The 24,801-nt window shown below is 40.1% G+C and overlaps 5 protein-coding genes and 2 long non-coding RNA genes across 17 annotated transcripts in view; 6 read left to right on the forward strand and 1 right to left on the reverse strand.

The window, feature by feature from the left end:
* Positions 1–108: 108 nt before the first annotated feature.
* LOC107274800 (phosphoacetylglucosamine mutase) lies at positions 109–2,975 on the forward strand. Of its 4 annotated transcripts, XM_015754332.2 has the most exons (7): positions 109–354; positions 491–561; positions 940–1,517; positions 1,599–1,880; positions 1,979–2,136; positions 2,276–2,584; positions 2,698–2,974. In XM_015754332.2, the coding sequence occupies exons 1-7, from the start codon at positions 260–262 to the stop codon at positions 2,822–2,824; spliced, it is 1,620 nt and encodes a 539-aa protein (XP_015609818.1). In that variant the 5' UTR covers positions 109–259; the 3' UTR covers positions 2,825–2,974. The 4 variants fall into 4 exon arrangements, with proteins under 4 accessions (XP_015609818.1, XP_024935454.1, XP_024935455.1 ...); XM_025079686.1 differs by lacking the exon at positions 491–561 and having other exon boundaries at positions 139–354; positions 2,698–2,975; XM_025079687.1 differs by lacking the exons at positions 109–354; positions 491–561 and adding an exon at positions 712–860.
* An 89-nt stretch (positions 2,976–3,064) lies between these two features.
* Positions 3,065–5,470, forward strand: LOC107274804 (Bardet-Biedl syndrome 5 protein homolog). 2 transcript variants are annotated; one of them, XM_025079697.1, is made up of 9 exons: positions 3,065–3,376; positions 3,521–3,669; positions 3,738–3,787; positions 3,855–3,982; positions 4,045–4,180; positions 4,448–4,549; positions 4,705–4,896; positions 4,985–5,201; positions 5,319–5,470. In XM_025079697.1, exons 1-8 carry the CDS (start codon positions 3,336–3,338, stop codon positions 5,195–5,197), a joined length of 1,011 nt encoding a protein of 336 aa, XP_024935465.1. In that variant the 5' UTR covers positions 3,065–3,335; the 3' UTR covers positions 5,198–5,201; positions 5,319–5,470. The 2 variants fall into 2 exon arrangements, with proteins under 2 accessions (XP_024935465.1, XP_015609826.1); XM_015754340.2 differs by having other exon boundaries at positions 4,985–5,470.
* On the reverse strand, positions 4,237–9,244 carry LOC107274799 (WD and tetratricopeptide repeats protein 1). Of its 4 annotated transcripts, XR_003061930.1 has the most exons (15): positions 8,877–9,244; positions 8,551–8,697; positions 8,338–8,468; positions 8,102–8,213; positions 7,601–7,993; positions 7,390–7,510; positions 7,112–7,291; positions 6,919–7,037; positions 6,722–6,849; positions 6,568–6,648; positions 6,321–6,463; positions 6,096–6,246; positions 5,822–6,014; positions 5,060–5,758; positions 4,237–4,940 (listed from the first exon to the last, which is right to left on the reverse strand). XR_003061930.1 is itself a non-coding variant. In XM_015754330.2 (14 exons), the coding sequence occupies exons 2-14, from the start codon at positions 8,620–8,622 to the stop codon at positions 5,555–5,557; spliced, it is 2,028 nt and encodes a 675-aa protein (XP_015609816.1). In that variant the 5' UTR covers positions 8,623–8,666; positions 8,979–9,244; the 3' UTR covers positions 5,453–5,554. The 4 variants fall into 4 exon arrangements, 3 of the variants coding, with proteins under 3 accessions (XP_015609816.1, XP_015609813.1, XP_015609814.1); XM_015754330.2 differs by lacking the exon at positions 4,237–4,940 and having other exon boundaries at positions 5,453–5,758; positions 8,551–8,666; positions 8,979–9,244; XM_015754327.2 differs by lacking the exon at positions 4,237–4,940 and having other exon boundaries at positions 5,453–5,758; positions 8,979–9,244.
* Positions 6,877–8,319, forward strand: LOC112493621. The gene is made up of 4 exons (XR_003058071.1): positions 6,877–7,238; positions 7,330–7,484; positions 7,669–7,845; positions 8,110–8,319. It is a non-coding gene; the product is annotated as an uncharacterized LOC112493621 (long non-coding RNA).
* Positions 9,245–9,589: 345 nt separating the features above from the next.
* Positions 9,590–11,513, forward strand: LOC107274801 (leucine-rich repeat protein 1). Its single transcript, XM_015754334.2, has 4 exons — positions 9,590–9,948; positions 10,024–10,560; positions 10,673–10,962; positions 11,041–11,513. The coding sequence occupies exons 1-4, from the start codon at positions 9,775–9,777 to the stop codon at positions 11,276–11,278; spliced, it is 1,239 nt and encodes a 412-aa protein (XP_015609820.1). The 5' UTR covers positions 9,590–9,774; the 3' UTR covers positions 11,279–11,513.
* Positions 11,514–11,707: 194 nt separating this feature from the next.
* The window catches only part of LOC107274793 (histone demethylase UTY), a 33,800-nt gene continuing 20,706 nt past the window's right edge, over positions 11,708–24,801 (forward strand). Inside the window, exons 1-3 of one of the 2 annotated variants that reach the window (XM_015754308.2) lie at positions 11,708–12,025; positions 12,489–12,742; positions 12,833–12,941. In XM_015754308.2, coding sequence (XP_015609794.1) covers positions 11,958–12,025; positions 12,489–12,742; positions 12,833–12,941 — 431 coding nt within the window. In that variant the 5' untranslated portion in view covers positions 11,708–11,957. Of the gene's footprint in view, positions 12,026–12,488; positions 12,743–12,832; positions 12,942–20,735; positions 21,461–24,801 lie in introns of those variants that run through there. The other variant, XM_015754309.2, reaches the window with a different exon arrangement.
* LOC107274808 lies at positions 13,617–16,799 on the forward strand. 3 transcript variants are annotated; one of them, XR_003058074.1, is made up of 8 exons: positions 13,617–13,850; positions 13,963–14,230; positions 14,349–14,729; positions 14,914–15,215; positions 15,299–15,485; positions 15,572–15,870; positions 15,942–16,271; positions 16,366–16,799. It is a non-coding gene; the product is annotated as an uncharacterized LOC107274808 (long non-coding RNA). The 3 variants fall into 3 exon arrangements; XR_003058073.1 differs by having other exon boundaries at positions 15,312–15,485; XR_001539537.2 differs by lacking the exon at positions 16,366–16,799 and having other exon boundaries at positions 15,312–15,485; positions 15,942–16,308.

Below are 24,801 nucleotides of genomic sequence, written 5' to 3' on the forward strand. Positions count from 1 at the left end.
GAAGTGCAGAAATTCTTTTGATAATATACATATATTTGAATTTTTACCGTAGCCGACAACGTAGTCGATATTTATGTACATACATGATAAGTGAAAGGTTGTTTTCTAGGCTTTTTATTTTGATCTCCACTAGGCTGCACAACGGTTAACAACAGGCATATTGTCTACCGTTACCTCTTGTCATTTTTACCCTGATTTCCTGTTATCTGTACAACCAGTACCGTTCTAAAGGATATCCTGGAATTACCGTCTTACCATTATGGACTTTTCAGTAATTGAAAACGTTGGTAAAACGCAGCATCCTAAAACTTATGATGGTCACATACAATATGGTACAGCTGGCTTTAGAACAAGGTATGAAAAAATATATAAAATTGTTCATATTTTCACTTTAATTTTATTATTAGATATTTATGCGTTCATAGGTTAAGCCAATATCTAGACTGTCACTGCTGTCACTACAATATTTAAATTATTTAATTTTTTATAGAGCCACCATACTGGATCATGTTTTATACAGAATGGGAGTATTAGCAGTTTTACGATCTAAAGCAAAAAATGGTAACGATAATTAATTTTTTAATTAATTATAATGATTGTTAGCTTATTATCTTGCATCCACTTTTGCTTATGCTATTGGATCGACCATTTAGTTTATATCTCACAATGTGGCAACAAGTAGTTGCCCCACTCTGTAACTTCTCCCAATTGTTTTGCAATTTTCGAGTGATAGTCATAGGCTCTGATAATACAATTTTAATGTGTATTAATTTTTGATATGATTTCATTTGTTTACGTATAGTTTAATTCTCAAAAGACTGATAGTAATGATTATTTTAATTCGTTTCAGGGTATCTAATGTAATATTTAAATAATTTTTGTTTATTCTACGTAATAAAATGTGATTATAAATATTTTTTTATATTGTTTTTGTTACAGCTGTCATTGGTTTAATGATTACGGCTAGTCATAATCCAGAATGTGATAATGGAGTAAAGCTTGTCGATCCTGCTGGAGAAATGTTAGAAGCTTCTTGGGAAAAAATAGCGACTGAATTAGCAAACGTGAATGACTCTGATATATCATCTACCGTACAGCGTATTATTTCTGAACAGAATATCAGCATTAATACTCCAGCGTCAGTAATAATTGGTAGGGATACCAGAACGAGTAGTGCTGCTTTAGCAAATTCTTCGATTGCTGGTATCACAGCTGCAAATGGTACTTTCAAAAACTTTGGTGTTATTACTACTCCGCAACTGCATTACTTAGTGGTGTGTACCAATACAAATGGTAGCTATGGTGATGCTACATTAGAAGGATATTACCGTAAGTTAAGTAATGCTTTTAAAAGTATTAGAGGAGGTTCACCAAGTTCAGACAAATACGTCCCATCTGTAAAGCTGGATGCAGCCAATGGTGTTGGTGCAATAGCTGCGAGGGAATTTAAAAAGCAATTGGAAGGTTTTTTAAATATAGAAATTTACAACGTTGCTAATGAAAATCTGAATCATGAGGTAATAGTAAATTATTATTTACTTTAAACAATTTCTTCACGATTGTATTTATCTTTGATTATTTTATAATTTTTCTTAAAGTGTGGAGCAGATTATGTTAAAGTTCAGCAAGTCCCTCCGGCAACTGTTCCTGTCGAAATAAATTGTAGGTGTGTCAGTATCGATGGCGATGCAGACAGAGTCGTTTACTATTACGTAGATGAAAAAGCAAAGTTTCATCTTCTGGATGGTGACAGGATAGCAACTCTGGTAGCAGGATACTTTAAAGAATTGTTGAACAAAAGTGGATTAAATTTGAAGCTTGGATTGGTCCAAACAGCATATGCTAATGGTGGCTCAACACATTATATCGAAAACGTTCTAGTAAGTAGTAAACTTCATCTTTGCAAGTTACAACACTATAAGAACAGAGAAAGACAAATCTTTTTACTTAAACTCATATTTTCTTACTTCCATTTTAGAAAATACCAGTGGCCTGTGTACCTACAGGTGTTAAGCACTTGCATCATAAAGCACTAGAATTTGATATCGGAATTTATTTCGAAGCGAATGGCCATGGAACTGTTGTCTTCAAGGATTCTGCCATCGAAGCCATACGAGAAACATCTGCGAGCTCCGAGTAAGAATCATTTTTCTGTTCTTCTTCCTTAGAATACCTTTCCTTACAACGCGTTATTATATTTGTTTTGCATACTTAAAATTAAAATATTTTTAATCCGACATCACAGTGTTCTCATGGACATTATTTTTAATTGCAGTTCTTCAACCGCTCAAAAGGATGCAGCTTCCAAATTAGCTAGTGCAATTGAAGTGATCAATCAAACTGTAGGCGATGCTCTTAGTGACATGTTACTGGTAGAAACAATCTTACACGCCAACGGTTGGGATGTTCTTGCTTGGGAGAGCAGTTACAATGACCTCCCAAATAAGCAAGTTAAGGTCAAGGTCGAAGACAGGAATGTAATTTCTACAACAGATGCAGAAAGGAAATGCGTTAAGCCAGTTGGATTGCAAGAAGAAATTGACAAAATAGTTTCGCGTTATCCAAAAGGCCGTTCCTTTATTAGGTGAGAATTTATACATAAAAAATATGTAGACTACATTATAACCTATTCATTTTCAAATTGTTCATGAATTTTTTTACTCAAAACTTTAACAAATGATCAACCCTGGATTACAGAGCATCTGGTACCGAAGACGTTGTCAGAGTTTATGCAGAATGTGAAAATTCGACAGATGTTGAAAAAATTGCTCAGGATGTTGCATCTGCTGTACGCAGACTTGCTGGTGGAGTTTCTCTTTCGTAGTAAACAATTAGTGATGTGTTCATCTACGTGTACAAGAAAAATTCAGGAATACTAACGATTGCTCTGATGAAACAATATGAAGAGACAATGCAAAGCTGTGTTAAAAGTCAAATTTGCTAATAATATTTAAGAACGATTGTTTATGGAGCAAAATAATTTTAATAAATTCGCATTTTTCATAAAGAAATAAATGTGATTCCTGTGAAAAGGATTACATGTTTATTTTAATAATACAGTCCTTAGCCTTTAGTCTGAAAACATCTATAAAGTGCATATCTATTACTTAACATTATTAATTAATATCCTTTCTGGGTGAAATATTGTATAAATATCGAAGCTCCAAGCGGTCAAATAATGTCTGTTGTACATTCTAGTCGGCATGACAACTGTATTGATTTGAAATGCTAGAACGTCTTATCTTACACTAGTTTACACGCTGATTGCGGCCTAACCAGAATCATATTCTATTACTCATTATTCTATATGAAATTTGGATTAAAAAGCAATCATAATGTGGCAAGATAATGAAGTTAGATTCGACGTACCTTTCTCGTAATTATATTTATTGTATATAAATTCTAAGCATTACAAGTAGAAGATATTTGGTATATGGATACTTGAAATTAGAATTTTTATCATGGACAACTGATTTACGGATTTTTATGCATTTTTTTTTATATTTGCTTTTTAATTCAGACAAATACAATTTCGAGTCGGTGAGCTTCTTATTGACAGACTAGACATGATTGAGGATACAAAAGGCAACAATGGTGATATTGGGCGATTGTTGGTAACAAATTTACGAATTGTCTGGCACTCCGTCTCTCTGCCTCGGATTAATTTAAGTAAGAAATGGACAATTGGCTAAATAACACCCTAAGAAGAACAATTAATTAAATCACCATTTTTACAGGCATTGGATACAATACTTTTGTCACTGCCACAACAAAAATAGTTAATTCGGTTTGTATAATTATATCTGTCCTATATTTATAATAAATTAAACTTCTGATCCATGAATATTTTTTAGATTCACGGGGGCCAAACTCAAGCTCTTCACATTTTGACATCATTTCAAAATTGCAGATACGAATTTATTTTCACCAATCAAATGCCAAAATGTTCACGACACTATACATCCGTCATTGGAGTTTACAGGTATATAAAAATTAATTTTTTATTATTATTTAAAAAAGCAACAAAAATATCAATCATTCTAGGGCATACATATCTTCAAAAATCTACAGGGAAGTTAAATTACGAGTAAGAATAATACAGGAAGGTAGATTAATATTATTGCCACAAGAAAAAGTGCATACAAAATTGCCAGGAGTATGGAATTTGTCTACCGAGCAGGTATACATGCAAGAGAACACAATCAACGAACAGTTACAGAAGAAAAAAAATGAACGTTGCCTCTGTCAAACTTTTTAATTCACCTGCACTGTTCTATGGCGTATAAAGCGCAAAATATTCAAGTGATAACAGGATAATAAATAAGACTTTTTATTGCATCTTATATCAGTTCGATGCACGTGATGTACACGATGATAACAGACATGATAATCTTACTCATAACACATCCTTCTCATAGAAACAATATTGTTTTTTTTTTGTTTTCAGGGAAACGTCGGTACCTTTATAGTAACAAATATAAGACTTGTATGGTTCGCGGATATGAATCATCAATTCAATGTGTCCGTGCCTTACATTACCGTCGCCAGCGTAAGTCAAACATATTGCATATAATACTTAAATCATTTCAATTAACATGATGATAATTATGATAATTAGAACAAAAGTAAAATTGGCAGAAAATTCGTTTCTTATTTTACTTATCATTTTGATTTTGTATTTTTTTTTTTCGCTGCTTCTGCCAGACCAATATAAGAACTTCGAAATTCGGTACTGTGCTTGTCGTCACCAGCAATGAAGCCAACGGCGGCTACGTTTTGGGATTTCGTATGGATTCCATTGAGAAACTTAACTTTTTGCACAAGGAAATAACAGCGCTTCTTGCCACTTATAAGAGATCTCCAATTTTTGGAGTAGAGTACACCTTTGAGCATCAGGTGAGAATTTCCACGTAATTATTTAATGACTGTTGAGCTATGCACTGTGAAGAAAGTGAAAGAAATTATAAAACTTAACTTTGTACAGGCTGTAACGCAGCAGCCGGACATTAGCGAAGAAAATTTCAAGGAGATTCAAGACAGTAATGATGAAATCTCTCACGTGTTCGGCTTGTATTTCTCAGATGGTGGACAGCAACAAAGAGAACCAAAATTCTCAAACTATTTGGGTCTCGCTGTTGAGGAACCAAAAGAAGGCAGCACTCTGCAAACACTTTGGGAGTTACTACCAGCTAGTTAAAAGCGTGAGTTATTGATATATAGACTTTTACATAAGGCTAGAATAATATTAAATGGATACATGCGCTTTCTATGCACAGTATTAAATTAAATAATCGTGAGGTTTCTTTACGTTATTGAAGTGAAATATTGCGTGACTTGAAGATTCTCTCTAACATCGTACAACCTTTTAAAATATATGGAACGTATTTAAATGTTATCGGCAAAAGGCGATAAATATAGGAAGAGGACAATGTTAAGCAAGTAAGAAAAGGAATTAAATTGAATAACGCTTTAGATTTATGCGTTTACCATAGTTTCAAAAGTCTTATAAACCCACGGGATTCCCAAAAACCTTGAATCGAGAATGAACGAATCTTTAACTTGGTCTACAATTTAATGCTTGAGCAACACGTGGTTCCTGAGACTCGTCGCTGTCCTCGTCGCCGGCAGCGTGTTGTCCTGGAAATCGGTAGCCCAAATTCATCAGCATCAACTCGAACGGGTCGCTATTCATACGGATTTGATTGGCAGATGCGGCATCGTCTAGATTTAGAATTTCTCGCTCATTGACACTTCCATCCTAGTGAGTAAAAAAGCAATTTAATTAGACATTATAATTATGGTGGCTAAAATATTTACTAACCTCTGGCAACGGACTCCATAATCTGATGACTGTGTCGATACCACTAGTTGCTAGAAGGCATGTCGAAGGATGTGGTTGAAGACAATTTACTATACTTCCGTCACCTTGCAATACGCGAACAATGTTTGTTGTTTTACGATCCCATATGAAGAATGAACCATCGTCTGAACCAGCCACTATGTATTGTCCATAGCTTTTCCAATGAATTAATTATTAGTGGTTTGATTGGTGGTAGATAAATGATACAGAAAGGGATTGATTGATTTTTACGTACTTTCCAAAAAAATTGGCCTCTTTTATGTCGGTTGTTGTATTGCAGTGACCGCAGAATCTCAATTTGTAATCAATTGTATTGCGACGCCATTCTTGTTCGTGCGTTGAAATCATTTGTAATGATGGATGATTGGTCCTTGTTGATTCTTCTCCTATAAAGTTTGTCAGTTTTTTGTCTATTGTAGTAAATTCAATCGTATATACGATTTTTAATTATTTTCCTAACCAGTGTTCATAGCTTCCTTGATGTCTTTCTTCAAAGCACGGAATGCTGAATTTGTTATATATTCTGGAAACTTTTCTTGAAAACTTTCAATTGCTTTGCACGCCTCTGCTGGACGGTTTAAATCAATTAGACAGCGTGCAAGTCTGAGTAGAAGCAAATAGAATAAAAAAGTAAGTTTATTTAGAGAATAGAAAGTTACCTTAAATTGGTATTTGTTAGGAATATATGAATGTATTGTTTAATTAACCTGAAATGTGCCTTGACGTGCTCCGGATCTAAGAGTAATGTCATACGACAGTCACGGAACGCAGCGTATACATCACTATCCCTGGAATAATAAATTACAGTGAATAACTACTTTATAAAAAACTATGTGCAACACTAATAAATACAATACTCACCATGCTCTTTTCATAAGTGCCGCTGCCCTGTTAGCATAAAGCATAGCTGCAGTGGAGCAATGGCTGATGGCTTTGTTGTATAAATTAATTGCCAATGTGTATTTTTGTTGTTCGAATCCCTCGTTAGCCTGAAAATGTAGATCACAATTTATATAAATTCACTACAAAATGAATTATATTTACAGAACAGAAAATACTTGTAACTTGATAGCTTCGACATGGGGTGGTAAAACTTTTGTATTTCTCAATGAATAATCTTCTGTTGTTTTATTGTTTGAGTTTACACAGTCCTTCAATGTATCTGTCCAACAAGTATCTAAAAGTGCAACAAAGACAGATGGAAGAATATTCAATACACTTCAAATATTAATAATCTTATATAAAGTCTACCTGAAAATTTGACGTTCTGCGGAGGAGCAAATAGTCTTGAATTGTGTTGGTTATTGATATCGAACAAGTAAATTTGTTCACCACCCATATTAACGAGTAATTCATTTCCATCAGCACTAAATGTCAAGTACGTAGCAGTCAGAGTTCTGTTGTGATCACGATTATGATTATGTAGATGACCTGGACAATATTAAAGAATAAATATAATCCTCATTCAGGCAATGCTACAGGATGTTTCACATCAAGGTTAGGGACGAAGAGTGATCGTACAAACGAACCAGCAATAAAGTACTGTGCAGATTCCAGTGGGATATTGTTTTCTGGATCGCCTTCGCCAGCACGTTGGCCATTGACGTTTACTCCGTCCCAATTGGTACGTGGTGAAGCACTTGCTGGGACCTAATAATAAAAATATCCAGCAAAAACATTTTTGTCTCTATAATTATGTATCTAAGCAGTTTTATTTCTTTGTGTGTCATAAAAATTTACCTGCAGCGATGCAAGTTTTATCATTCTTCTGTCGTACATTCTTATGTATGCATCGTTTGCCCCAACAGCTATTAACTCAGGTCGTCTTGGATTTATTGAGATGCATTTTGCCTCTGCATAGCGACCCAAATGATTTGAAAGATTAACAAGGACGGATTTGCGATCATTAGCATTGCAATTGTGCGGCACCCGAATGTCGTATTGCAATATCAACCCGTCCTCAGCTGCACTCCAGAAGAGAAACGGTACGCTGGGTGCTGTTGCTATACGTTTAACACGGCCAGTGTGACAATTACATGCCAGAATAGTATCAGACCGTACTAGATCGTGTACCCGGATCCTACAGTCCGCTGCACCTGACACCAGGATACTGTCATTCGATTTTGGCATAAACTAGAAACACACGTCAAAGACTAAAATAAATTCACTGACTGGAACAACAGTATGATATAGCAAGGGATGATTATAATTTCTACAAAAAGTTTTAGCAAATTTATTTACCTTTACAGAAAAAATGTTTCCATTGTGACCAGCATGTAAAACCAATTTTTTCTGATACCGAAAAGCATCCCATAATATCACATGTACATCATCGGATGCAGAAGCCAAGATTCTAAAAATAAATAAATATTGTTTACTTATCAAGTAAAAAACTTTGCCAAAGAGTAAATTGTATTTGGTTTTTAGTAAAAATGAAGTATTATCTTTTTTTCTTATTAGTTAAGAGTTATACATACTCTCCAGTCTCGTTCCATTCTAAACAATTAACACAGCCTCCATGTCCACTTAATTCCTTCTCCAAGCCTAATCTAGCCACTAGATTCTCTGTGACATGTAACTTTTGAGATACAACGTGTGCAGCAGATTCCTAAATTTAACAACATCTTTATGTAAGAAATGTACTGCAAAAGTTTATAGTATATTTAAAATATATGATAAGAATGCCATACCTGTATCTCTCTCAGCTGTATCAAATTAATGATTTGATTATCCAATTGCTTTGGATTAAGAAACATTTTCATTATTGTTTCATCAGTACAACTTCTCAAACAGAAATTAAAGTTTTCTGAAACATTTAAATGTCTTCGCAGGCTCTTCTAAAATAATGAAGCACAGTTATTCAAAGTATGAATAAGAAAACATAAAATCCCAATTATTGACAGACAACACTTAAGCGGTTTTTCTCAATTACAAACCAATATTTATAACCTTAACGTAAAAAAACAAAGTATATTGTTACAAATAAAGTATTAAATCAAGTAGCTGATATACTTACAAGGTACAATTGCACAAAGTTACATTTCGCAATAAAAGAAAATACGAGAAAGAACACGTAAAACGTGCCGAAAAGGCAGACAAATTATTGAGGATAACAGACCTGCCTATTATGCTTGCAAATTTTTTGTCATCTCATGCGCGTCACACAATAAAAGCATCGATAATCATCCCAAATTTAATCGGTGTACGATTCGTAAATTAAATTCGTAAATCATTACTTTGATCATGTGCAAAGATACAGTACACAATTGCCATATAGGCATATAATAATAAACTTCAATATTTGTTACAAGAGTTTAACTTTCTATAGTCAGATGGCAGAATAAAACAACGTTGCTTGAGACGTCATTTAAGAAAATCAATCATTCATAATTAAAACTTTTCCATCCATTTACACTTAACTTGCTGTAAAGTATATGAAAATTGCAAATATAATATATCTGAAGTTAATTGAATTGAAATAAAAAATTTGTTGAGCATTTTTTTAGCATTATCTACTCTTGATTAGATAGAAATCTATTTTATTCATTTGAAATTTTTAAATTCGAAATATGTTTTACTTATATTATTTCATAAAGAACAGTATTATTTATGTCTTTGGATTGATTTTTTATAAATTAATATTGTTCAGTGGTTTTTTCATATTATCAGTAGTCAGTGAAGTAATTTCAGCTGATGATGGTTAAGTGACAGTTACTGACAGTACTTACAGTTTGCGCGGGTAAACGGAATGAACGTTTGATGTTATGTACACCTTATGAACATTTATTAATTTTATTGAAAGTAAATGGTATATGTTAATATTAATGTTCTTTGTTAAGACGTCTATTATACGAAATGTGATTTATGTAAAAACTTAGTAGAATTAAAGAAAGTCAAATTGCGAATTGAGAATAATGAAACTTATGTGCACTGTGGAGGTTAGCAATAGGCTGTTGTCTTCAACGAATATTCCTTGGAAACGAAAAGGTCAGCGCTCATGCCTAGGGATTGGGAGGAATTCTTTGAAAGATGACGAACTTTATATTTTTCTACAAACTCCACAAAATAGACAAGGTGTTAAATATAAGGTAAGTTCAGTGTGAAATGTTCATTGTCTATTGTTTCTTATTTTCAATTTATTTAACTATACATTGTTTTTGCAGGTAGACCATAATATAGAGAAAGTCTTTACAAAATTTATTAACGATGGTAAGGCAACTATTCGAATTATAGAACCGCCACACGATTTGATCATCACTGGAGATGCAGTTCAGTTAAAGAGTTTTCTTCATGTCTTGAAACTTGGCGTTTACAATAAACCGCAACTTGATGTACTATCTATATCAAATTTAAAACCCAAGTCTCTTACGGCAGGACCCAAAACTAAAGTTACCATTCGTAAGAAATCAGAATATCCTGTACTGCAAGGCTTCCCAAGAACAACGGAAGAGTTATGTATCATTGGATTAGAGAGAAAGTCATTTGACAGACAAATTTTAAGACTGCAAAGGCTGAGAGTTTTGAATCTTACTGAAAACCAAATTACATCTTTACCAAAAGAGATGGGCTCTTTACCTAATTTACAAGAATTAATTCTGGCTCAGAATCATCTTGGAAAAATGCCTATGTCGAATTGGACGTGGCTCGATGGAGAAGGAGTTGCTAAAAGTCTGAAATTATTGGATATAAGCTGCAATGGTGTAAGCTTCTTTTTAAATCCTACCTAAATAGAAATATTGTACCGTGCTCATTTTATAATATGAATATATTTCAATGCTTGTTACTATATATTTTTAAAAAATTTGTTTACAGATGCATATAGTACCTGAAAAAATACGAAAACTGACTGCACTTGTAACTTTAAAAATGAGTCGTAATGTTTTGAAAGTTTTGCCACAAAGTATTGGAAGTATGACCAATTTGAGATACTTGGATTTATCAATGAACGACTTGTCGCATCTTCCTGGCAGTATAAAAAATTTACGATTGATGAACATTGACGTCTCAGGAAACCTATTAAATGGTGTTAACAGATATGTGGTACATTCTATGAAATTTCCCAGTCTCGTGGAGCTCGCAAGTCGAAGATTTCTCAAGACAAGGTAAAAATATGTCTTATGTGATTGGATTGAATAATTACATGAAAGAATGAAATAAATAATATTAACATTTCTTTTTAGGAAACTCTATGATGCAAGTACAATACCATATACATTGGTAAAATATCTTGATGAAGCACAGTACTGTGTATGTGGTTCTGCTTTTTTTGATTCTTATTTACGCAGGCCAGTACCATTCAATCTAAACGATATTGCAGCTAGTATTAGAACATCGGGTGATTGCATTGTTCCACTCGATTGTTACTTCTGTTCCACGCAATGTTTAGCTCAAGCTTCGCTAAACATGGTTATTCTTTAATCAAATTTGACGTAAGCCACTGTTATTATTATATCAATCAATGAATTTTACAAATTGAGATATATCTTGTTTAAAGCTCATCAAAAAATCTTACAAAACAATTATCATCATCAACAGTTCAAATATATATTTTTTTCAACAAAGCATAACAAAGTGAAAAAATCTTATCTAAATACCACTATTAACAATGTTTTCTCTTTGTGTAAACATAAAACATTTAATTTTCCAAAACAAATTTCTTAAAACATCCAACATTATCAAAAAGTACTAAAACATCCTAATCCTTTCAAAACGATATCTTATTATTTATTATACAATCTATAATACTACTAATTTTTACCAGTAGATAATATCATTGTGAACCATTGTAAGGACGGTAGAGTAGACAATATGACAATGAAGATCCCGTCTACGTAACCTAACGGCTACAGTCACGTAACGGCTGGTAGCGCCTGCCAAGTAGTTTGTCCGTGAAAATGGTGTGTCGTCGCGTGCTTCCTCGCTGTCCTAGTTTAACCTGTTAGCCGCCGGGAAAATACCCACTTTCCCATGAAGTGATAATTGTCGCGAAGTACGTCTTCGGCGAGAGTAACTCGACGGGATGGTGCGGATATCGGCAGACATGCGATAAGACGGTATTGAGAGTGGCGCTGAGAGTCAGCGGGAGCAGTGCGGGAAAATGGCCCAGGAAACTGACGATATCAACTTGACTCCCCAGGAATTGCAAATACTTTCCGAGCTGGACAGGTAGAGCTTGATCAGTTATTATTTCCTGTTTGTTCGTGGGAATAATTGCAGTTTTTGTTTCCTAAATTGTATTATTCATAGACTTGTATTTCCGGAGATATAACCTCTTAATCAAGGTTTGACAGAATGAGCGGGCAATTCGAGATATGTTGTGTGTTTCGCGTGCAACCTACTGACATCATTTTCACTTGTTCTACTTTAAACCGGATCATTGAAGAAGATTGGGGAATTCTATTGGATCATGGAACTTTATGAGACTTTCTTGTTGTTAGATCTGTCAGACGAAGAGTAGTTTTTGTTAGGCATTGTTTTTGGTGCCACGATTAATTTTGTGTCGCTACTAGACTGTAAATCTCTTAGCAACATATCTTTATCTATCAATATGTTGAGTAATATCAGTTGCGTGCAATGATAATGTGTGTTGGAATATTTAAAGGAATTTTGTCTTTTTTTTTCATTACAGCCGGCAGTTTGGCTTCCTGAAATTGAACTCCCCAGAGCAGTCTAAAAAGAAGGCTCTGGTAGTTCGAGCTATCAAGTACCTAGAAAGAATGCTGGTACAGGCACAGTCTGAAAAACAGCGTAGGAAGGCTGATAGTACTAAAGAGAGTATAGAGGAGTCCAAAGATGACGACGAGGACAAAGGGATTAGCATTGATCCAAAAACTTACTGTAAACTGGGTCATTTTCATTTGCTGCTTGAGGACTATAGCAAAGGTACAAGAAGAATTATAAAATGAACTATATCTCTAAGAGCACATCTTGCTTTATTCGATGCACTAATGCATTTGATTTATTGGTTTACAGCAATGTCGGCGTATCAAAAATTCTACGCTCTGAAGGGAGATTACTGGAAAGATGCCTCGTTCCTCTACGGTCAAGGACTCGTATACTTCCATTTTAATGCCTTCCAATGGTAAGCGACAAAACATTCTTTATTTCACATAAGTCGTTGCGCTATCAAATGCAGATTAGCCTGCATCTTAAAGTAGCAGAGAGAGTTACCTTGCAAAAGGAACGCAACATTCGCCACTTAAGCCAAAGGAGCGCCCTAGCAAAAATGCCGTAATCTCTCAAGAGAGTGGCTTGCCTTGAAGAAGGGAGCGTCGTCCCTTAAGCGATTTATACTGACTGGGTTCATCGTTCCCTACGCTATATCGTCCATTTCGTTTTTTAATTTGCCGCAAAATTTACGTCGGTACACCAGAGCGTGAGATCCCGGTTTCGCAGATAGTTCCCGTCGATAAAGTAGTTCAATCTATTACCAAGGGTAAGAAAAGAAGAAGCACGCGCTCTATCTTTTACAGTACTCCCATGTCCCGATATATGGCGCCAGCATCGCCCCTTCGATTATTCTTTTTCCCTGACTACGTGCCGTACTAGCGTCCCACGATGGCGTCCCACTGTTAGGCGCGGAGGGGTGAATAATAGGCAGATACACTCTATCCCAGCGACATAGAAATAATATTAACGCGTCGATTCGCCAAGCTTGGAAATTCTAGACTCCTCGAAGGACATGCAACGCGACTCTATCTTACGATTTATCCTCCTTGCTTACACTGAACATAACACGAGTCTCTCAAGACAGCATAAAGAAGAAGCACCACAAGAATATATCGCAGGAAACACAAGCCGCTCGCACGCACAGTGCCATGCAATACCAAGTATCATAATGTTTCAAGCCAATAACGAATAACTAACGATGAACACCTCAAGAGGAATGATGTAATGAAAATTCAAGTTTTCCACTAGTACAGCAGGCAAACCAGCATTGCCCAAGTCATATAAGTTTGTTCAGCTTCTCGTATACCTAGGAATATAATTGGTAGGTACTCACAGTACCATTAACGCAAACCGTCCTGAAGTTAATATCGGTAAGAGAGAAAAAAAATTAAGCTTTATTTAATTCAGATTATTTTCCACCTTCGCACTTATAGAAATATCGATTCTCCGCTCGTCGTACGACCTTTGGTTGACCCAAATTGTCGCCTGAAGATTCGTCGACTCGAACTCCTGGAGAAGAGTGCGTGTTCCCGAGTTGCAGTCCGTCTGTCAGGGCCCCCCTCCGGAAACAACCCATAGTCAATTCTCTCTCCGAAGAGAGAAACGAAAAGTGCATCATCCAGCTCTATGGGCCCAGTGCCCATACGCATTAATATACGGTGTACAGGAGACAGAACGTGCAGCGGCCATTCTATTACACTCGTACGTATACGTTATACATATATCGTACACAATGGCAGTTCTGTGTAGCGAATTTTAATGGCACCACCGATTAAAGTTCGATGCTCAACGTTATCCTGAATCGATTCTCTCGCCCAAGGTGAATTTGTTATTGCTCGCCCATGCGTCAGCGCATGCGTGCCTGGCTGAAGGAAAAAACAAGAAAACACAAAACTACAGTACCAATAACAACAATCGTGCACCCAGAGACCGATACGAATCTACGGATAAAAACTACTTGTACGGCTGGGGTACTCTGTCTCAAAGCCCACCCCATTGGCTCTCTGGCTCCCGTTTGAAAGGGTTGAAAATTGAATGCACAATCACGAGGCTGAGGCGACCACCGGCTGAAATGAGATCGTTTGAATTGCTAATTGGCCCGAGCCCACCCTTCCTCGCCATCCCCTGGGATTATAATACTATATTCACCGGGGGATCGGTACTGCGTCCCAGAAGGAATTTCTCAGGGAGCGATCGAAGGGTAAGAATTTTCTTAGGCAACTTTATATACCTGGACGTTCAGTCATTGATCCTCGAATTGCTTTTGACCGAATCATTCATATCGGAGTGGACGTTACTTTTATGTGTCTCGTCGAGGACGCATTTTATTATTGATTTAATTTACCACGTAGCCACCACCTTATTTTATTTTATCTGTTGTTCAGGGTGGAACTGTCTCTGGTATTCCTGGCATTTTTTAGTTTTCTTTCAATGCTCGAACGGAGGAACCGTTCTAAATAGAGCTCCGTCGAGGTGACGAGCAGCCAAAGAAACGAGGCCGGGTCGCTCGATATTCCATGCCCGACAGTCTGCGTCTCGATATCTTCACTGAAAGGAAACGTCGATGCATTCGTCCTTGTCTCCGACGATTTTCATTCAAAGACGTCGAGGACGAGCAGGAGTCGCTTCTCTTGGAACGGAATACGATTCTTTCCCGTCGCCGATACCAGTAACCCAGTTCTCTTTGGTACTGTTATTTATTTTCTTAGACAATTGACAGTTTTCTTCTTTTTTTTTTCTTTAACGTATATTTCCTGCCGTTCTACTCAGTACTGTTTTGCAGTCTCGTAACTGCGCAATGCGAATCCCGACTAGAGTGCAGAGAGTCGATGATCGTCACTGTTAACCAGCAGTGTTTGCCCTGGTTGATTATGGACTTTTTCCCCCTGTCTGACAATGCCGCAGCCTCCCGAAGTGGTACAGACAAAAGTACATCCACGTTGGACCTGGTGCCTAGGTATCTCTTCAGTGCACAATACTTGTTTGACCCTTAGGGGTTACATTGAACCATACATGGATCGCAATATTTTCTATTGACTCCAGGCCAAAGAGTGACCCACGGCTAGGATTTAACAGCAGTCGAAAGCTTCCCTTTTTATTTGCCGGAAGGACGGCGAAGAAGAAAAAAAATTGAGAGAAAAGAGGGCCGCCAGCCCCATTGACGCCATTGCTACCCTGCGCTAAGTCACGTGCGACTCCGAGATGCGTTGCAGCGATCGATCTTCTGCGATTTCCTACTGTGCGTGGATTGCGTAGGTGTGTCCCTTGTTATCATCCCCCTAACGAATCCCACGTGGAACTTCGACCTTAGGGGATTGACGCGTAGCCTCGAGACGCCCGAGGTATATTTTGAATGAACTCTTTGAAACTCATGGCTTTCATACACCCGAGACCAAATAAACGCGTTTAACAGTCGTAGGTGGACGATGGTGGCTGTCAGTCGTGCGCCGACTCCCGACCTGGTCGGATGCGCAGGAAATTGGAGCTCGACCCTGTACAGGACGTATCAAAAGATACACCTGTCACGTACGGCTGTACCCTCGGCCTGGTACGTGCACAGAGTGAGGATCCAAGCACCGATCAGCAGCTCGATATTCTCTGGTCCTGGAATACCTTGCAATTGATGCTCTCGGAAGATCAATCAGGACCACCCCTTTCCCCGCATGTCGATCGTACGCTCACAGAGTAGCGCCGTCGGTATATTTCGTGAAATTTACACAGTATCTTTGGATCTGATTTTGAGGTACTGTACGTCGATTTAATACAACTTTTAAAACGTACTGTAATCTGCTGTTCCTCACGTTCTCTCCTTTAACGGCTTTACTGTTTTAATCCAGGTCCCTCCTTTACCCCTGTGCTCCTACGCATTAGGACTCAATGATAACGACTGCCGATAATGGCTATCCCGAGCGATCCCATCCCGTCGCTACGGAGTTACCTATGCGTATGTGGGCACATGGAAGCCGAAGATCGGTCCTGCTGGTCGGCATTACTTTGCGGATCGTTCGCCGAGGTCATGGTCAGCCGGCGTGCTGAAACCGAGAGTCAACAAACTCTGGCAGCCGCCAGCAAAGCGATCCGCAGCCGGTTAGCCAACAGGCCAAACATAACCTCGCCAGTCACCCATGGCTCGTACCCTCGTACCTCCCCGCCTACGTATTCCGGCTATCTCGTGGACTAACTGTCCGCTAAAAATAATTCGCAATCATTATTTATAGCGCGGGGCTAATGCGCCAGGAGCAGCAGCTCACCTCAGGTGTAACGCCGGTACTTTGCTGCGTTTTTTTTTTATCTATTTATGTATTTTTCTTTTTTTTTTTTTTTTTCTTTAACGTTTCTCACACTTTAATGCACCGCGGCCAAACCACAGAGACTGTACCTCGCGTGTACGCCATCTTTACTGTCTATTACATTCGCTGTTTTATTGTACGGTATACGCACAGGTAACGTCCCGGTACAGGATTTGTATTACGAGCTGGGTGGAATAATTATCATTCTGACAGGTCGTCAAATTCACAATAACCTTTTTTTTTGTCATCCTGACGGAGCATTGCTGGAATACGAGAGCAGGGTCGTCGAGCTAGAATTTATCGTGTGAACTCATCCGTGGGTATTCGTGTAAGAGTTGGATCAGGATCGTCATCGTCGTCGGCTGCCGTCGCGCTATCCTCTGTGACGTACTCGATCGTCGACCGGTGTGACGTCGTCGGGTAGCGGGCTCGGGCTGACCAATGGGATCGCGCCACGTCACAGCCAGCCCCCCCGAAGAGGACGCGAGTAACCATGTGACGTCACGGAGACGCCGCGAGCTAAAAGTTGAATGACCTCCGTCCGGAGTTCAATACACCAGAAGTCGCCGAGCCAGCCGGAGCAGCTTCTCTTGTCTGCCTTGATACGTTTCCGAGAGGACTGTATCTCGCAATAACATCGACCCTGGACATTTAAATCCTGATATTTGGCCGTTCGCTAACCTAGACGCCACTCGGTTATATTACCCGTCAGGAGTCTGCTTTACCGACCGAGCCCCCCTTGGACATTCAACTCAGTGCGTTACGAACGGACAAAGAGATATTCAAACTTCATTGCCTCTTACGCAATACCTTTATGATGCTCACGTGAAGTAATTATTGTTTTCCTTTCTCCACCAGGATACGAGGAACCTTTTTCCCAGTTCGAAGCCTCCTATCATCTTCGTCCAACCGAGGTTGGCCAGGTCAATTCTCAATTTATTCATCAACGACGTCCTCCTGAACCGCCAACATTGCCAATGTCATTGGTCTTGTTTTCCAGCGTTTCGCCGACTGCTGCGCCGCGACTCGGCTTCTAAATTTAGTTCTCTCTGCTACCAAGAGTCACTGACTCCTGTCGGTTTTCACTGACGTCCGTACCAAAAGTTTTCTCGCTATTATCACGGCGCGTCCGTTATGCGTGCCTTCGAAAAGTCAGAATCGGCACGGTGCGATTTGATAGATAGGATGGAACGGATAAATGCAATGCGACACTATATATATATATAAGTATGCAGTTAGAATAATGTTCATCAGTCGGACGATGTTCCTGGGATATTCCCAACATCCGCCCACTCTTGCTTCCGCATTATTCTAATTGGCCAAGGAACTCGCTCCGCTGTTCACAGTCAGGTTATATACATACAGCCCCGTCCTGGTGAATGAATGAGCCACGTGGTTAACTCAAGGTGCGTGCCGTGGCCACGTGGCTTGCCATCTGATAAGGTCGGACCTTACTTGCCCGTTGAACTTGCACCTTGTACGACACGGCTGTACGAACCCGTAAGACGGGGGTTCCTTTCATTAAACTTTCTCACACTCCGAGTGATGCGTAGCTTGTAAATGCGTCTCCTCTCTATGTTTTTTTCTTTTCCTTATAAAATTAAATCTACAGCAGGGCAGGAGACGTTGGTGTTTAGATAAAATATAAGAGACAATTTGTGGAGGTAGTATAAGAGAAGGAAACCGTACTGATAAGACTGTTGGTATTTTCTTGAAAACTTTCTGATTACCTTGGCGGGTCTGATAAACAGGCAGGTTATGTTTTCTGTACCACCGAGATAACCGCTGAGAAAATTCTGATTCATTTTACTCTACGCATCATGCTTTTTTTCTTCAAAGTGTCTCCTGAAAATCCATGGCACCTTTCTCCTGGCTACATTTCTTAGACTGTCCATTGCTTTTGAACCTCCCTGTATCGCTGCTTACACGTGGAAAAGGGATCCCGGCCCTTTTCGTACGCTACTCGGCACGTGCCGTGGGACACGTAGTCTGTTTTGAATCGCGAGAGCGATTCTACGTCCGAGGGGACATCTTCTTGCCTGTTGCAATGTAAAAGAGTCACCTTGTATCATTGTTCTGGATGAAGCTTCTTCTTATACCCGCATGCAATATGTGGAATTTCGTAACGCGTCCAGGCCGAGCACTCGAATTCTCGATCCTCGCGAACGTGGCGTCTCCAGGAATAGGACACTTATGGCTGTCCTATTCCTGGTTCGAGCCCGTTCCTCGCCAGCAGTCTTATGTGCTACAGTGACGTAGACTTTCTTTTCACGGAGGACGGACTAAAGGAAGCAGAAAGAAAATGAATGCGTAAAAAGTAATCAGACGATTCTCGTATACACGCTGCGTTTTTCTTTTTACGAAAGGGGGGGGAGGGTTCGTTACGAATTTAGAAGAGACTCGAGAGATTGGGAAATACCTCTTGGTATATTTACTTTTCGTTAATGCGCATCGGGTCAAGACGGTATCGCAGAGGCGTCGCCGTTAACTTTATACGTCTTTGTGTCGTTGCATCGTGAAAATATTGGCGACGCTGCGCCACTGGAATGACAATTGTATTTTTGTCGGACCGCCGAAAGCCGCATTAGAAACAGAGATGCAATTGACGAAGCTCCGCCGATTCGGGAAGGCCAGGTGGTGGCTGTACAAATATGGCGATCTGCTCGAGTATTCTTGGCGGTGGGTAAGGACGAGCAGAGGTGGCAGCAGCGTTACTTGCTTTCAGCAGGTATATGAATTCCAGTAAAGTCGAGGAGCGTCTATCGGCGAGCGTGGAAGGAAACGGCCATCGCGTTTACTTGCACGGAAGAACCGTTATATTTCTGCTTATAGTTACTATGGTATTATAGTGTATGTATATATATATGGCGCACGTATAGATGCCACGTACGTATAGTAAACGGCATAGTGTTTGTGTTACCCGAGAGATGGAGGAAGTTTAGTAGCCACGAGGTTGGGAACTTCAATCTCAAAGCTTTTCCGTTTACGTATTCTCTCTATCCTCCTTTTATACGTGTATGTATACATATGTATATGCACACGTGTATCTCAGCCTCTCTCTTACTCGTACTGCGAGACCCCAGTTAAAAAAAGGAATACCATTCAGGACCTCTAAACAAACTCGGAGATGGTCGGTCGGGCGCCGAGGGCGGAAAGAATTACCCCTTTCGAAACGCGGTAAGAGTTTAATAGAAAGGCTATTGTCCCGGTAGAAAGAGAAAGAGAAGGGCGAGCGTGTTGCCAGTGGGCTCTACTTGCTCTCTCGGTTCTGTAAAGCCACGAGAATGCCCGGGACTCCTTTTGAAGGTTATCGATCTCCATGGCAGCTGACTCAAAGTCCCTTGTTGTCTAGCAAGCTCCTTCCCATGCTTCAACGTCCAATGCAAAATTTAACTGTGTATCCAAGCTGTCTATCTTGTATGATCGTATCTTCTTTACGAAGCTTAGCACCTATATTTTTATCGGTTAGTCGTATATGCTCTTCCAAGGACGGAAGGAGTCTCTGGTTCTGTTTCATATCCCTCCGATTCGGTATTCGCATCTGCTTCCTTTATATCTGAGTGTGGCGGGCAAATACGTTTTTATTTATTTTTTCTCTCTTTCGACGCTTGTCAGCGCACCTACACGAGACCGAGTCACTGTGAAAATATCGCGCGTTAATCGGGTGGGAGAATCAGAGATAAAGAGAGAGAGAGAGAGAGAGAGATATAAATAAAGAAGACACGATGCGAATGAAGTGCACGGAGTCACTGCAGAGGGTGCATCGGGCGGTGGCTGCCGAGCTAGTGTCACGATGCGGGGCCAAAACAAGGGCAGTGCGCATGCGCTCGTTCCCCTATCTCTTCGTTTCTTCCCCACTCCTTTGCATTAGCGCGTTACCTCTCTCCCCTCTCCAAATCCCTATGCGCCCTTCGCGCTCGCGTCAGTCGCGCGAGAGCCTTCTGCGGGGGAGGTGCCTCGCTCTCACTGCCATTAGTTTTTAAAAACATACAGCAACCCCCTCATCACTCTCGGACGCGTTTTGTGACGACCTTTTTTTTTGTTTAACGTCAACGTACAGTTTTCGCGCGTGCTGTGTTTATTATAATTATAAACCATCGTACGATAATATAATCATTGTGGATAATTGTCCTGTAAACTCGTCGCTCCCTCGTAATAATTTTATCCTGACACAGGAGCGTGAGTGAGAGACTCCCTTACTCGACATCTTCGATCGGCTACCTACCACTACGCTATTCTTCGCTCGGGTAACAGTGGCTTTTGTCTATAAGCCTTGCACACACACGCCTTGCTCTAAAGAATACTAATTTTGTATCACAGTCTTTCATATTATTTTTATAATTCTCGTATCCACTCATCGAATAAACAATCACTCGTATGTTTCGCGTGCACGTGTACGAAGCGAATGGACATTTTTTTGAAAACTCGTGTTTCGGTCGTGCATGTAAACGTGTGAAAATTAGTGTTGCTCGGTAAGAAAAGGAAAAGAAAAGTGCTTCGTCGCTCGGGCCCGTCTTCACTGAAGATTTGGACGACCAGGGGGATTCCGAGATCGTGAGGATCATCGAAAAACGCTTGAATCAGTGTAAACGTGGTGGCCTCTTTGAGATTTAAATTCCACGGACCTTGGGCGATTTAAATGGTGAGTCCCCTCTACTTCGCTATCGCTTCTCCTCCCTCTATCGGCGTTCCAACAGGCGCGCCTACCGTTGAAAATAGAACTAGAAATATAACTAGAAGTATAGTAGACGAGCCTCTACCATATCTACGGCACCCAGCCCCATGTGGCTCAATAGGAATTTTCGCTTGGGAATCCATTACCCTCTACCGTATTCAGTACCACCTATATATGTGTGTATATATATACACATACACACAGAAATCCCTCATGAACCAAGGGTTGCCCTTGCGTTAAGGAAGGACACCTTATACAGTTCTCACCCTAAGCTCACCATATTCTCTCCCTATACATACGAGCCACCCTGTATTATACCGATCGTTACATCAATAGTCAGGGGTATGAGGGAGCAGTTGGTTCTTCTCCTGGTACAGCGTCATAAGTTATATGGGGATTGGCTAGTAGCGAGTAGAGCTTGTATGTTTTTGAAATGAATTAAATTAATTGTCAGTTGGATTATTGAAATAAATAATTACACGTGTAAGGTAAGAAAAGGGTCGCGTCGAACGGGTAAATGCGACCGGCGGCCATCAGGAGGATTGTTGTCAGCAAAATCCCACTAGGTCAGTGCAAAGAGTCTTATAAATGTCGATCGTCAACGATTATGCCACAAAGGTTAAAGACTGTATATGCAGCGAAAATACGTTGCGCTGCTGTTTCATACGGCAGTGACGATTGTGATTGTGGCCCTGGCGATGGCTGGTAGTGTCGCGCTTTGACTTTGCCGTGAGAGCGACTGGCCGAATGCGAGAGGAAGCGAGAGGCCGAGTACGCGAGAACCAGGTCATACGCGAATACATATATGTCGAAACGTGTGCAGTGTGCTTAGAAGTGCAGTGCGTAATGTATAATGCATACGCGCGAACGGTGAGCGAGCCGTGCCCGAGGCTAATTATGAACTGCAATTATTATATTAGCAAAATAAAATCTAATTGTTCCCCTTTCATTTGAAACTCTTCGTCTCCGTGCACTCTCGTTTGCTCTTCTTTACCGATCGGGTGACATTTTTTATCTTCCTTACCGTCGGACAATGACGGATTTAATCGTTGTACGGGAAAAACGTATTTTTTTTAGGTTATGTTTCTGATTCCTGTGCATTCACATACGTAGCGTGACATAACCTCCGACGATCACACGCAGCAGGGTTAGTAACGGGTCGATAAAGGTATTTTAATTTGTTTCTCGAGTCGCATTCTACGTGTAATTCGAAAAGATACGCCTCCGAGAAAAGGGAGACCCTCGAATTCTCAAAAGCTTTCTCCGCCATCCGGAGGGGTACTTGACGTTTGTAAACAGTAGGCAGTTAGTGTTTTGAGATATGTAAAGAAGGAAGAGGCCCCTTCTACACTCGACCTATAAAACCTTTTCTTCGAAGCACGTGGCGCGACTAGTCGTTTTTATGCTTTCTTGTGAACTCTTGCGTTGCAACGGACGCGCACAGTCTCGGTTCACGAGTGAGATAGGTTGAAAGTGACAGACCGAAAAAATACGTGAGGATCGTAGCAAGACACCTGACATTGCCTTATGCTTTTTCAATTGTCAATCGATGATTTTTCCTGTGGATTTCTCTCTAACGTTAAATATGGGTTTTTCCTGTCCTGCGTGTCTAATCGTGTTATTTTCCTCGTGGGACCGACGAAAATACATACAATACGACTGTTTATTATTATCCGGTGTATATCTTTACTGACGCAGTTAGATAAAAGCACGTTTTCACAGCCCTGACGGAGATTATTATATTGACAAGCGATAACGTCACATCCTATGACCATTTTGTGGCATACAGTATACTCTGTATATATCAAAAGCGTAAACTGTCCTGTTTAAATGAATTTCATGGCTCGTGTAAATAATATGACGTATTTAGGACTGAGCGGGTTTGGATATATATATAGTCTGTGACGTTGAACAGAAACTGTCATGGCGTCCGACAGGAATCACGGTATAACCGGTAGAGACACGTAGGAGGTAAAAATCTATGGAGATCGATGCCCTTTCTCCGTATCATCGGATTTTTTATATCATTCTCTCTCTCTCTCTCTCTCTCTCTCTGTCTCTCGGTATGTTTCGTGGCTGAGACCCTTTGCTTCGCTCACGGTTCTATCGTTCCTTTTTGCTCGAGGCTAGGCGTCCCAACGGTACATTACATCTCATGCACTCTACTACCTTTCTCCTCTATTCTTTTATTCTCTCTCTCTCTCTTTCTCTGTCTCTATCTATCCATCCTTCCCTCGCTTCTATACCAACTAAACTCCCCCTCCACTCGTATTCACAGTCTCTGCATCTCAGGCTATCCCGTGTCGATAGAAGAAGCCAACCGTGGAAAAGGGCTGCGCCGATTCGCCTGCTGTCGGCGCGAGTTCAACGCCCGAGACCTTCTTTACCGACCGAGCTGCATTTTACGCACGTGCGTACGGACATGTGTGCACGTATTCTACGCGGAATTGCGCACGAGAGATCCGGAAGCATCCGTAGCGAGCCACCGCTATATGTATACTCGAGGCATTTATATATCGTTAAGCGCTAAGAAACATCAGGCAGGCCGATACGGCCGAGGAACAATTAAATTGGTATAGATTTCTTTCGTGGTATAATCACTGTTGGAGACTCAAGGGACCCCGAGTGCATATGTAATATCTTTAAAAGCTGGATGTGCATGGCACTTAATATATAAGGTTAGGTCCGTTGGAATGGTAGGAATATTATCGAATAGTCTGTTCGGCTGTAGTGTGCATTAATTTGGGCCTGATACGAGTTGCATTCCTTGAAGAGTTCTTACCCTTTGTACGCGTATCTCAATGTTGCCATGTGTAATAGTGGGTCGACGGGGCCGGAAGGGGAGTATTGTGGTACTGTTGAACTCTCAGGGTGAAAAAGTTTTAGGAGGGTCGATAGTAACGCGATGGTTGAGTGATTCGAGTGTAGTTTCTTTTTTTTTTTTTTTTCGTACCTTCGGCGAAGATGGGGAACGAAGGGAAAGTGTCAGACGATGGCGTTACGCCCTCGAGGAAATTTGGATAGAAAGTATATTTGCTGTTTGGGTGGGCCCCGCGTATAACGAGATGGTGACCCGTGGATGTGTGCAGGTACGTGGAAAATGGCGCGCGTCAGCCATGGCGATGCGGTTTCAAAAAAAAAAGGGCCTTACAGGGCCGGCTCTCTCTAAGCGAGTTAGGTTAGAGCGTACACAAAGGGACCGTTCGGTGGGCTGTTGAACTTTCAGGGTCAGGCGCGGGGGCCTTAAGGCCCAGGACGAAAACTCACTCCTCCTAAAGTGTCTATAAGGGGCCAGTGCGCGCGCGTGT

This window comes from Cephus cinctus, unplaced genomic scaffold (genome assembly GCF_000341935.2).
Source record: "Cephus cinctus unplaced genomic scaffold, Ccin1 Ccin1_scaffold0114, whole genome shotgun sequence".
NCBI lineage: Eukaryota > Metazoa > Arthropoda > Insecta > Hymenoptera > Cephidae > Cephus > Cephus cinctus.